The following is a 13789-nucleotide window of genomic DNA, read 5'->3' as shown; positions in this document are numbered from 1 at the left end:
ACCAATTTATTTGAGCATGAGCTTTCGTGAGCTACAGCTCACTTCATCGGATGCATCGATGAAGTGAGCTGTAGCTCACGAAAGCTCATGCTCAAATAAATTGGTTAGTCTCTAAGGTGCCACAAGTACTCCTTTTCTTTTTGCGAATACAGACTAACACGGCTGTTACTCTGAAACCTTTAAAAATTAAGCATTCCTTTCTCTTCATATTCTCCACAAGCTAGCCAAGTGCCCTTCTCTGCCATGTTTGAACACTGTTGCTCAAATTCATCATTAACAAATGCTTCCCTGCATTTTGAGTGATGTGTTAGATGAGTAGTTCAAACTTATGCCACAAACGACAGAGGCTGTGTACATAGCATGAAAGAAGAAATAGAGTAACAGATCCTTGTTAACAAGATCTATTCTAATGGTTTTGTTTTTACTATTTATTAAAATTCTCAAGATACAAGTTAGCTGCTCTTCAACATTTATTTCCCTTCCCCCACTGCCCCATATATTTTTCAGGTTGAAACTGCCATGCATTTTGATTGAATAGACACAGTGAAATCAAATAGCATTTTTTTTTTTTTTTTTTTTTTAGATAAAATGTATTTAGGATCAGTAGCTTCTCAGAGTAATTCTCTCCACTGATTCTCAAACACCTGTCAACCTTCCATCACCACATTACAGACTAGCAACACTCATTGTTATTTCCAACATCATTCTGATCCTCCTCCTTCAAGAACAGATGGACACCACTCTAAAAGCTTTACCAAGTGAGAGTTCTGGCTCTTTCTAATATAAAATTATAAATAATAGGTCTTTCATTACAAACATACTCATTAAAAAGATGATTATTACAAACCTTGTGATATCTATTTCAGTTACTAAAACTTGCACAGATTATCTGAGTCTCTAAATGATTCTGCTTGTTTTATAGGGTTTGTTTGTTGGACAGTTACATAAGCCAGGATGACAGGATGAAATGGAAAACTGTTCAGGTACAAAAAGAGAGAAATAGAAATGGGATGAAATGGAATAGTGCAAACTGCAAGGTCATGCACATAGCGACTAACGACAAGAATTTCTGCTATATATTAACTGGGGGCTCATCAGTTACAAGTGAGAGAGGAGGGGAGAGACCTGGGTATGTTGGTCGATCACAGGGCAATTATGAGCCACCAATGTGATGCAGCCATGCAAAAACCAAATAGGATCCAGATGAGGTATTTCCAGTAGACACAAGAAAGTACTAAAACCATTGTATAAGATCTCATCTGGAATCCTTGTCACCCATATTCAAGAAAGTTCAATTTAGACAGAAACAGGTGCAGAGAAGAACTACTAGAATGATCAGGGGAACAGAGGGCCTAAAAGGCTGACAGGATAGGATTGCTTTCTATAAATACATCAGGAGGGTAAACAATAGGGAGGATGAAGGGCTATTTAAGTGAAAGGACAATGCTTGCACAAGAATAAATGGCTATAAACTGTTCACGAATAAATTTAGGCTAAAAATTAGAAGGTTTCTAATCATAAGAGAAGTGATATTCTGGAACTGACTCCCAAAAGGAGCTGAGAGAGCAAACAATCTAACTAGCTTTAAGACAGAGCTTGACAAATTTATGAGTGGAATTAGATGACAGCGTTGCCCGCAGTGGTGGGGGGCTGGGCTCAGCAGCCCTGGCGGTCCCTTCTGGTTCATGTCTGATGTTCCTTAAATCGCATGCTTCAGGGCTTCATACGGTCACCCATAGGGGTCAGGAAGGGAATTCTTCCACAGTGTATTCACAATTGGGGGTGTGGGGATGTTGGCACGAGTTTGCCTCCTTCTTCTGAGGCATCAGAAATGGCCACAGCTGGAGATGGGACTCTGGACAGGGTAAGCCAGTGCTCTGAGGTGGTCCTGATAAATGTCTTTCTGGCACTTAGCTGTCTGATTCTTGCTTGGAGGCTCAGGGTCTAACTGATCACCATATGAGAGGTCTGGAAAGAATTTTTCTCCAGGGCAGATTGGCAGTGACCTTAGTGGGTTTTCACCTTCCTCTGCAGCACAGGTCACAGTCACTGGCTAGAATCATCTATGCATCTCTCTCAGTAAATTTATACACAACAGGTCAGACTAGATGATCTCGTGGTCCTTTCTGGCCTTAAATTCTACAACTACGAGAAAGGCTAAAGAAAATGCAAGAGAAATTCTTAGGTAAAAAAAGGCAAGTAGTGCATAAGCCTTTCAGCCAAACATAGATTTAAAATGGACAAGGAAAATGGAAGAAAGATTGTCAGCCCTTTATTCAAACATGAGACATTTTGAATAAAACACTGGAATAAATTGCCTAGGGAGGTTGCGGAATCTCCATCATTGGAGATTTTTAAGAGCAGGTTAGACAAACACCTGTCAGGTATGGTCTAGATAATACTTAATCCTGCCATGAGTGCAGGGGACTGCACTAGATGACCTCTTGAGGTCTTTTTCAGTCCTATGATTCCTAGTGCAATAGAAACTGCCACGTTGTCTCAAAGCATTACAAAATACAAGTAGTTCAGGTTATTGTGAAGTTATTCTGTAAAAAAAAATGCTCTAATAAATGTGTTAGTCTCTAAGGTGCCACAAATACTAATGAACTCATTGTAATCAAGTCTCAGTACCCTCACACACAATTTGCAGAGGTAAAAAGAAGTTACCAAACTTACAATGGCTATAAACAGCACAACACATTTAGGGTCATGTTTTAAAATGAGAGACTGTTCATGGCTGTATCATTCCAAAGTATTAACCCTCTGATACTGCATCTATCACATGGCACTTCTAAGCAGTGCTGTGACCTTATCCCATATGCCCATGAAGCACTATACACACTATGAGCACTCAAGAGATAATTTATAGACTTCAAGGCCAAAAGGGACCACTGTGGTCATCTACTCTGATCTGCTGTACAACACAGGCCAAAGAACTTCTCCAGAACAACTGAACTCTTAAACATTTGAAAAGGTAAGATATTAAGACAATTCCTCCCCATTCTGGAAAGTTGCCCCACCCAAAGGCAAAGAGCATCAGAAATAAATTCATACCATTTGAAAAGTGTACGCAGGGTTTTAATATGGTATTGTGATCACTTTAATTCCTTATAATTTTGCCCAACTGATCCTTAGGGTGGGGACTGAGTCTAGAGAGTGGAGGGGTAGTCTAAGGGACCATCAATAATATTCCGCAGCTCCAACAGCTGCAACATACAGACATACCCTCTCCTTCCAAACTCAACTGGGAATCTCCCCCTGGCAGTGTCACCCAGTAGGGGACTCTGCTCCCCTCTCAGACCCAGAGATGAGCCACCCACCTCCCCCATACCCCTTTCCTCACCCCCAATCCCACCCCGTCACCTCCTCTGCAAACCATCCCACCCCGCTCCACCCCCCTCCTAACCCCCCAATCCCACCCTCTCATCACCTCCTCTGCACCCCATCATGCCTGCTCTCTTATCCCTCCATTGCGCCCCCTTCCTCACCCCCCAATCCCACCCCTCACTTCCTCTGTCCCCATCCCATCCCACCCCCTCTCTTATCCCCCCACTGAGCCCCCTCCTCACCGCCCAATCCCACCCCCACCTCCTCTACCCCATCCCATCCCCTCTCTTATCCCCCCACTGAGCCCCTTCCTCACCCCCAATCCCACCCCATCCCCTCTCTTATCCCCCCACTGAGCCCCGCCCTCGCCCCCAATCCCACCCCTCACCTCCTCTGTCCCCATCCCATCCCGCCCCCTCTCTTATCCCCCTTCCTCGCCCCCAATCCCACCCCTTCTTATCCCCCCACTGAACCCCATTCCTCACCCCCAATCCCACCCCCTCTCTTATCCCCCCACTGAGCCCCCTTCCTCACCCCCAATCCCGCCCCCTCTCTTATCCCCCCACTGAGCCCCCTTCCTCACCCCCAATCCCACCCCCACTCCTCTGCCCCATCCCATCCTGCCCCCCTCTTATCCCCGCACAGAGCCCCCTCCTCTCCCCCCAATCCCATCCCCCACCTCCTCTGTCCCCATCCCATCCCGCCCCCTCTCTTATCCCCCCACTGAGCCCCCCCTCAATCCCAATCCCACCTCGTCCCCTCTCTTATCCGCCCACTGAGCCCCATCCTCACCCCCCAATCCCACCCCTCACTCCTCTGCCCCATCCCACCCCCCTCTTATCCCCCCACTGAGCCCCCTCCTCACCCCCCAATCCCACCCCTCACTCCTCTGCCCATCCCACCCCCTTTTATCCCCCCACTGCGCCCCCTCCTCACCCCCCAATCCCACCCCCACCTCCTCTGCCCCATCCCATCCCACCCCCTCTCTTATCCCCCCACTGAGCCCCTTCCTCACCCCCAATCCCACCCCTCATTCCTCTGTCCCATCCTGTCCTGCTCCCTCTCTTATCCCCCCACTGAGCCCCCTTCCTCACCCCCAATCCCACCCCACCCCCTCTTATCCCCCCACAGAGCCCCCTCCTCTCCCCCAATCCCATCCCTCACCTCCTCTGTCCCCATCCCATCCTGCCCCCTCTCTTATCCCCCCACTGAGCCCCCTCCTCACCCCCAATCCCACCACACCCCCTCTTATCCCCCCACTGAGCCCCCTCTTCACCCTCCAATCCCACCCCTCACCTCCTCTGTCCCCATCCCATCCCGCCCCCTCTCTTATCCCCCTTCCTCGCCCCCAATCCCGCCCCCTCTCTTATCCCCCCACAGAGCCCCCTCCTCACCCCCCAATCCCACCCCTCACTCCTCTGCCCCATCCCATCCTGCCCCCCTCTTATCCCCGCACAGAGCCCCCTCCTCTCCCCCCAATCCCACTCACGTCTCCTCTGCCCCACTCCGACCCCGCTGTACCCCCCATCCCGCCCCCTTTCTTGTCCCCCAGACTGCGCCCATCCCGCCTTCCTCACCGTCAGGGAGACCCAGAACCCGGCCCAGTCCATGCGGACGCCCACGCGGAGCGCTCCCCGGCGCGCGGAGACGGCTCCAAACGGCCGCACTCGCCGCCCGTGGGCGCCGCCATACCGCTGCCCTCCGACCCGCCGTCACGTGGGCTGCTTGGGCCAGTGAGCGCTGTGCGTGAGCCCGGGCAGGGCGTGCGCATGCGTGCGCGGGGGGGGGGGGGGTGAAGCCGTAGCGAAGCCTTTGCCCGTCCTCGCCCGTGGGGGCGCTGCGGAGGGAGCCGCTGGGCCCTGGGAACGGCAGGGGTGGGACCGTTCTCGGTCTGGCGGTTCGAATCCCAGTCCCCCTAGGGCAGGCCACCTGTCTGTGCCCAGCGCTCGGGCAGTGCGTGCGGCCGGGCCAGACCGGTGTGGCAGCTCCCCGCCCTCCCCTGCCTGGGAGACCCGGGGCGAGGGGAACGGGCCACGGGGCGCCAACTCCCCCAAACTCTCGCACTGGCCTGGTGCAAAACGCAGCCTCCCGGAAGGGCCAGAGCCGCGTTATTGGAGGAGAAGCTCGGCTTGCGTGGCAAAACAAAGCCAGGGGCACTCCCAGGAGGGGTAAAAGCAAATGGCAAGGTTGTAACCTCACTGCTGATCGATAAGGATCCCTATGTGTGCAGATCAGCAAGTCACCTGCGCGGGTCTTTCAAAGCCCCCCACGGCGGCGATGTGAAAATAGCACCTCTTCTAGCCAAAACTCAACCAAAGCATTGTAAAGCAGGGCCGCGTGTTAGTCTGGTCAATTTAAGGGCTGACTTTTAGAGGTAATATTGTGTTTGTTTTTCAAGTGTAACCTTGGGTGTAACTTGAACCTATCAGGAGTATGATGCATCAAGCTGATGCCTGTCAGAGTCAGGAAGAAATGTTACATTTCCCTTTTTCTTCTGAAGGAGAAATCGTCAGCACTTATTTCATGCCTCAGTTGAAAACCCCTTGGGAAATATAGCTGTTACCAAAGTGACCTAGGGTTTACTGGTGTGAAATGATGTGAAGAGGAGCTGTTACTGCCCGGGCATGCCTCTGAGAGCGAACAACACAATGAACAATCATCTGTGGCTCACCCAGGATGCAGCCAATCCTACATTCGTGTCTACTTGAGTTTAATTTGAAATAATACCAAAAATAGGACAAAGCTTGCCTTGTGTGATCTGTGAAGTTAGAGCAGGAATGTTTGTCTCAAACAGCATTATGTTGTTATTATTCCTTTTGATTTGTAAAGTATATTCAAAGTGAGAAAGCGCCCATCTCACACTCCAGGTGTTTTTGCCTTGAGTTAGAAATACAGCCCCCCAAAGCAATGCACAAAACCAACAGCTTCTGATTCCCCCAAACCAGAGAAGCACCATAGATGTGAGCACATCAATGGGTACCCCCCTCACACCCATACCAGCCAACCTACCTATGACCCCAGGGTAAAATGATAGGGTCTGAGGCATGTTCTGAGGGAAACAGTTTAACTAGTTTGGACTCAGGAAGATGAGCTGAGAGGTCATCACAGAGCCAGCAGCTCCATCTCATTTATTCTGAGGGGGTCCAGCACCTCAGCTGACCGCAACCGCAACAGTGTGTCCAGGGAGAGGGTCGAATCGCTCAGTGAGGCAGTTCCCAGGTCATTTGGGGCTTTACAGATCCAAATCAATGCTGCAAACTTGGAAGCCAACTGGCAACCAGTATAGATCATGGAGACGTTCCTGATGTGATGCCACTTAGCAAGCGGGCTGCGACATTCTGCACCAGTGTCAGTGTCCAGGTTCATGTCAATGGTAGCACAATGCAAAGCATCTTGCAGTAATCCGGTCGTGAGGTGATGGTAGTGAGAGAAGTGTGACCAAAAGAGGTGATCACAGTCCCTTGGCCAGATGGAAAAGGGAGAAGAATTGTCCCTAGGCACTGCAGCTATTAACTGATTAATTGCTGTAGGGGCCTAAATGTACAACGGAATTTGAAATCACAGCAAAGAGTACTATGTAAACATTACTATATAGGAGTGCTATATAAACATTTTACTTCATTTGCCTGGAGATGTGAGACAGAAAAACCTTTCCCTCCTCCACCCGCCTCATAGACGCTGCTGTAACAGCTAAAATATGTATATAGGCCAAGGTTTTCTAAACCCACTAAACTGATTGTGGGGGCTCCATTTCTAGGTGCTCAACTTGAGATACCTTCAAGGGGCCTGATTTTCAGAAAGGGCCGAGTCTCCACTGTCTCAAAATCAGTGTCCTGCATGGTGCTTCAACCTGGGCACCTAAAAACTGGAGCACCAGTCAACATCACGAGACACTTTTGAAAAACTTGGTTACGACTCATTGAGCAGCTTGAATTTCCAAAGCAGGTTGTAACTGTTAACAATTCACTCACGCGAGGGAGATCAGTAGATAGGATTACCCCCACTTTACAGATGGGAAACTGAAGTGGGGAGGTTAAATGACTTTCCAGAGACCGAAAAGGGAGTCAATATTAGAACTCCAGTGGTCCCAGCCTCTAGTCTCATCTTCAGACCACCCCTGTATTTAGAGACATGGTGTAGTGCATAAATATGCACAAAACGGAGCACACCTTCCCTTTTGTGGGGAGAAGGGTATCCTGGGGCACCACAGTTTTGAGACAAATAGTTGATATCAATTGTCCAGCCACACCACATGGCACTGCTGAGGCAAATAAAGATGCTGCCGATTCTATGCAGACCACTTGTGGGCACTGAAAGGGCCTTATCAGCTTCCTGCTCCGGGAAGGGATGGGTTCTTAATGCTGTCTTGCTGTAGACAGCAATGGAGACTACACTGCTGTGCTGAGCTGCCTCTTACGTCTTGGATAACGGATCTGCACCCCTCCTAGATCATTACCGCGTTCGTCAATAGGCCATTGGACCCTCTGCAGCATCTTGTTGGCTCTGTTTACTTTGGTTCATGTGGCAGTAAAATACATAAAGTGTCCCATTCGCAGTCCCGTACAGCACAGCAATGTTTTTTTGGTGCTTCGTGTTCTTTGGTTAAATCCTCTAAGTTTGGTTTATGATGTACAAGTAGAAATGGAGAGTGTCCGGGAGTGACTTATAGCTTATTGCTAATTCAGGAATGAGCCCCTCTTTCAAAAGTGGGGGAGAGTGTGTCAATTTTCCTGCATCTTCTGAGTTTCAGGAACCTGATCACCCGTTTATTTTAACAGGGATAGCAAAATATTCCCTGGTAAATATAAGTCATTTGAGGGGTTCAAAGCATTAATGTACCACCTCTCAGGGGGAATATATGACAAGCATGTGCCACTGAGACTAAGCACCCAACTGTAGAACAATAATGTGCCCAGCAATGCTGTATGGGACAGAAGCATGGGTGGTAAAGAGACAGCTGGTTCGACACCTATGGGTGTTTGAGATGAGATGTCTTTCCACCATAAGAGAGGTTACACAAAGAGACAGATTTTAAAATGAAAGTGGTAGGATGAAAGGCGAAATGTGTGATGTGACTGACAAAATCCAGGAAGCATGACTTCGCTGGTTTGGGCAAAGGCAAGGGATGAATGAAGTGGACCTGGTGAATGAAGTGGACATGGCTGGAGCGGGTGGTAAGAAGGAGACCCCCCAGGAAAGCCGAGGAAGTGATGGATAGATTGCATCAAAGAAGATGGTAAGTGGGTGGACGGATGAAGATGGCCACCTCGGACAGATGAAAATAGCAGATGCTTCCACAACAACCTAATCCCAGCTGATGGGATAAGGGAAAGAAAAGAAGCAGCAGCAGCATTGTACAACCATTTAACATAGCATCACAGTTCCCTGGAGCTGAGATTTGTTTAAGGAATAGAAAGTAAATTAGACACAGGTGGTTTTGTGTTGACGGGAGAGAAAAGACATAAAATTACGAAAGGGTTTGTTTCAGTTATAAATGTTGTAGATAAAGGGATTGCCATGGAAATAAAAAGTAAATAGAGCTGACACATTCACACTTGGGACTTTTCATCAACCTTTCCAGTAAATAAAAATCATGAAAAACATGGTTGCTGCAAGGGATAATGGGCTAGCTGTTAAAGTTATTGTGCACTCATCCACTGGCTAAAGATAGAGGTTCCTTAGACCTCCATGTCTATTGTCCAGCCTCCACACTTGGCTAATAGGAGGGGAGAGGGGACAGGAAAACAAATGAAATCTTGCCTCTAAACTTGATTAAGTGCTGTTGCCCCGGTTTCTCAGGCATGTTGAAGTGGTGCCCCGGATTCACCCCCACCATTTCTAGCAATGGTGGGAACTCTCGTGTAGATAGGACTCCTTCCAGTCATGTAGCCCTGGACAGAGCAGGTCTGTACATTAAAATTAGGCAGGTCAACAAACTTCTGTCAAAACTGTTTGATTGAAAATTGGTTTATTGACTTAACATTTTCCATGAAAAGTGTTTTCCATGTAAAATTTCACTCTTTGTTGAAAAACTAATGCCCAAAACCTGAGACATTTTTGGTTTGGGGCCGAAAACCAAACTATTGGCTGAAAATCAAAGTATTTCAATTCAGCAGTGGTGCCACTTTTTGCACACAGGTCATTGTGGTGATTCATGTTCACATTCTCCGTCAGGGGCCAAGATCCCCAGCTGGACTTCATCTCTGTGATGCACTACAGCCAGGGGACTGCCATGGTGCACCGCTTCCCCTCACCGAGTGTGGGGACAGTGGCGTGTCGTAGAAGATGTAGTCTGAGCCGGGAGCCTGGTCATTTTCCAACCAGCTCTATTTAAAATGCTGACTGCCACTGTCTCTATGCTGATTCTCTTGTCTATTGTTATCACTGACAGAGCTGAATCAGCCATAGCAGTGGCAGGACCTCATGTAGACAGGACCTAAGTAAACCTAAATTGGCATAACTTGTACCTTCTTTGGGCCCCTTTATAGTGTTGGGTGCAGCAAGTTCTGTTCCATTTTAATTTAGATTATCACTCAGACCACCAATGTTTTGGTACTGTCGCCTCACAAACCGGATCGAGGACTTCAATAGCTCAGACATAGGTGAGAGGTTTTTCGCAGGAGTGGGTGGGTGAGATTCTGTGGCCTGCGTTGTGCAGGAGGTCGGACTAGATGATCATAATGGTCCCTTCTGACCTTAGTATCTATGAAAGAAGCCTTTTTCCATTGGATGTATACTACTACAAGGGACACAAGTCAAAAAATCACACATTTTGAAAACCAAATTTCTTTATCACCTCAAATCTCTAAAAGTGAACATTTGAAAAATTGTCAGGTTGATAAAAGGTGTCTTGGGACCAACAACGTATATAAGATTAGTTAAACCCTTGTTTTACTCATGTTAAGTTATTGCTGGCTTACACCCAGTGTAAGAACCATCATTAAAACTTGTTAAATTTTTACTAAACTCACAGAAAAACAATATCTAACTATAAAATGATGGGATCTAAATTAGCTGTTATCACTCAAGAAAGAGATCTTGGAGTTGTGGATAGTTTTCTGAAAACGTCCACTCAATGTGCAGCGGCATTCACAATACTGCGTGCAGATGTGTTGGGGATTGGTCATTAGTTGGGGATTGGTCCTACTTAGTTGGGGATTGGCCCTGCTTTGAGCAGGGGGTTGGACTAGATGACCTCCTGAGGTCCCTTCCAACCCTGATATTCTATGATTCTGTGTGGTTGCCCCATCTCAAAAAGTAAGCCAAACTGAGAAGTGATGTGGAAGAGGTGTAAGTTCCAATACACCCTGGCACACCCATAGATGGCATCTATGTGGGTAGCCCACGGATGTAACTTACATGCTAAGGAAGATATAAGGGGTGACAGAAGAGCAATGCTGCCAGCTCTCATGATTTTATTGTGACTCTCTTGATAGTTGGTGTTTTTCGTAAAGCCCCAGCTCCTACGGATGGGTGATTTTGTAAGAATCTCAACTTTCATTAAAAAATGGATATTTGCAGAGAAAAAAATCCCCAAAAACATGAACCAAGGTTTAAAAATCAGAAGGCAAATAAAAATAAATAAGCATTTATTATTTTTTAAAATCTAAGGATTCTAATGAGCCAATCTCATGATTCTTGGGGGGGATTCATTTGTGATTTTTAAATGCATGGATTTGGCAATCCTGCCTAGATAGACAATATGAGATTTCATGGCATTCCGCTAGAATCACCTCTTGATTTTGGCTCACAAAACACCCTATCCTTTCACACAAAGTGTAATACTCCTCTTCAACACACTATGTCTGTCTATCTCTCTCTCCTCCAGTGCTTCCTTTACACATCAATCCCCAAGAAGGTCACTCAGTCCAAACAGGCCAAACTTGATTTAATCTTTGTGGAGTTCATTCAAGATAGCTTTGGTTTTGATTCCTAGAAGACTATGGAGATATAGTAAACATGTCATCTGTAAAATAGAGCAGAGGCTGCACTGTGGACAGATATTAGAATGAGACCAAAAACCTAACGGAGTGCCCGACTTTCAGAAACATCCCTGCTATTTTAACAAGAGAAGGAAATAAAAAAGGATCCAGCATCTGTCACTGTCAGCTCATGTTACAGTGAATAATGCAACAAGTGTATCAGTCCAAAGCTCCTCACTTTCCAAGTACCTGTCTGTCATTCAATTAGATACCAGAGAAGATGCTGGAAGGAAAAACCGTGCAATTGCAGCAGATGAAGCATACTCTGAAAGTTACTGTCATCCCTACACAATCCACTGATGGTAGCATTTAGAAGGATACTTTATTCTCCAGTTAGACCCCTGAGGCCCCATGATGTAAAGGTTCTTCAGGGTCTCAGCAGCCATTTTTCTCATTGTTCAATGTGAAGCTTTCCAAATATGCTCTGTGGCACTGTGGCTCTTTTTATTTATCACCTTCTGTCAAATGAACAGCAGTACTCTATTAGAGAGACCACAACCTTTTGTTCTTCTGAGCCGTTGTCCTGCCGTAAATGAACAAGCTCTGTCTAATGCTACGGGCCTAACATTAATCTTCTTGATGCGTCCCACAGTGAACTCCCACCGAGTCTACAGAGGAAGTTGAGCAAAGAAAGAGGTTGGTTTTCTCGTGTCCTTTCTCCTTTGTGAGACAATGCTGTCGATGCTGCAGCAGCAAGCTAAGCAACAGGGCAGAGTCGAAAGGCTAGTGCGTTAATACAACTGTTGCACACTTTGTTCCCCTCTTAGTCACTAGTATCGACCAGCAAGGAGGTTAGCGTGTTTATTTGTCCACCAGCTGAAGCTGCTAGACTCACACCTGTGGCAAACAGGTGCCACCAGTCCTGCCCACAGAATTTACAATACAATGGAACATCGGTCCTGGATGATTTTGTCCTCCTTGCTCTGTGAAGGGGGCAAGTGTTCCCCACTCTATGGAAGACACTGCAGGGCCCACCCACACGTACTACAGCTACTCAGGAGACCAGGCACTCCTTGCAGAGGCTCGGTACGGGCTCTGAGGGTGTGTGTAGCCTGCAGTCACAGGGTATGATTGCAGTTCAAGTAGTCATACCCAAGCTAGCTTTAATCTAGCTAGTTTGGGTCCTAGACCAGTGAAGCCACAGCAGTGAGTCCTCCAGTGTACAAGCCTACCTGGAACCCTGGGTAATTACTTGTGGCTCCACTGGGAGTTAGGTGCCTTTACAAGTCTGGACCAGAGGCCCTAGGTTGTAAGATGTGCCTTTCAGAGGCTAAATCAACAAAGTTTCCAAACCATACCTTGCTAAAAGTAATGATCTCCCAATGGGAGTTAGGCACCTATAGTCCCTTTAAAAATTTGGCCCTGTGGGGATTAGGCACCTTAACACTTTTAAAAATCTGTTCCTATGTCCTTCCCAAATTTCAAGTTTGCACTGTTACCAGTTGAGACACTGGAGCTGTTCCAACTTAAAAAACTGGCTGGGAAAAAAACCCTTCTGTTTTCCATAAACGTCAGATGAACTAGATTTCTCTGGAAAAGAGAGTCACAGGGTGTTTCCAGCACTGAGGCTAAATGGTGATTCAGACCCGTGGTGGAAGGGACTAACTCAAGTGCTCATGAATTGCCCAGGACAGAGATAATAAACAGAATGAGGAGAGCAATTGCTTTAATAAATAAACTGGAACATGTGTGCAGCTGATACTGCCAGGGGCTGATATATGCCAAGTAGTCTGTTGTTAACATCTGCTCTTCAGCAGCCTTAATATGCTCTGACCAGATCAATATATCTTCGCTGCTGTGGCAGGCTTCCTTTAGCAAAGACCCGCAGGCTTGAAAAAAAACTGTCCCACGCTGAAAGAATTCATCATTCCGGTCAATAAGTAATGGGGCTGCAACAGCCCAGATATACAAGGTCCATCGGTAGCGCTATTCACTCTATGTGATCTATCTATATTTACCAAGGTAGAGACCCAGGATCAATATGCTGCTGGCATGTAATATTCCATTCAGCACATCTGGAGATATGATATGTCACGTGTCATGCTGGAGTTTAATGGCCTTTCATGCTTTGCCAAAGCCTTTGTGTGCAGCTCTGTGGGTATAATGGCCAGTTTCAAAGGTGTCCTTAATGTCCTGCAGCCACATACAGTGAAAGAAAGACAGGCTAGGAGGAGGTTATTAACAAGGCAGGAGATGCGAGAAATGGGCTGAGTGGATGGACACTTCAGGGACTGAGAGGAAAAGAGAACCCTGTGTAGGCCAAAGGGGGAGGGATAGCTCAGTGGTTTGAGCCTTGGCCTGCTAAACCCAGGGTTGTGAGTTCAATCCTTGAGGGGGCCATTTAGGAATCTGGGGCAAAAATTGGGGATTGGTCCTGCTTTGGGGCAAAAATTGGAGACTGGTCCTGCTATGAGCAGGGGGTTGGACTAGATGACCTCCTATGGTCCCTTCCAACCCTGATATTCTGTGATTCTGTAAGT

General features: G+C 47.2%; 1 protein-coding gene across 5 annotated transcripts in view; it reads right to left on the bottom strand.

The window, feature by feature from the left end:
* Window positions 1–5047, bottom strand: part of SLC25A26 (solute carrier family 25 member 26) — a 146237-nt gene extending 141190 nt beyond the window's left edge. For all 5 annotated transcript variants that reach the window (XM_084633463.1, XM_084633466.1, XM_084633465.1 and 2 more), the window contains exon 1: window positions 4905–5047. In XM_084633463.1, coding sequence (XP_084489589.1) covers window positions 4905–4937 — 33 coding nt within the window. In that variant the 5' untranslated portion in view covers window positions 4938–5047. The remainder of the gene's footprint in view (window positions 1–4904) is intronic.
* Window positions 5048–13789: the final 8742 nt, after the last annotated feature.

This window comes from Lepidochelys olivacea, assembly GCF_965140295.1.
Source record: "Lepidochelys olivacea isolate rLepOli2 genome assembly, chromosome: 7".
NCBI lineage: Eukaryota > Metazoa > Chordata > Testudines > Cheloniidae > Lepidochelys > Lepidochelys olivacea.
This window is presented reverse-complemented; position numbering and strand designations above follow the sequence as displayed.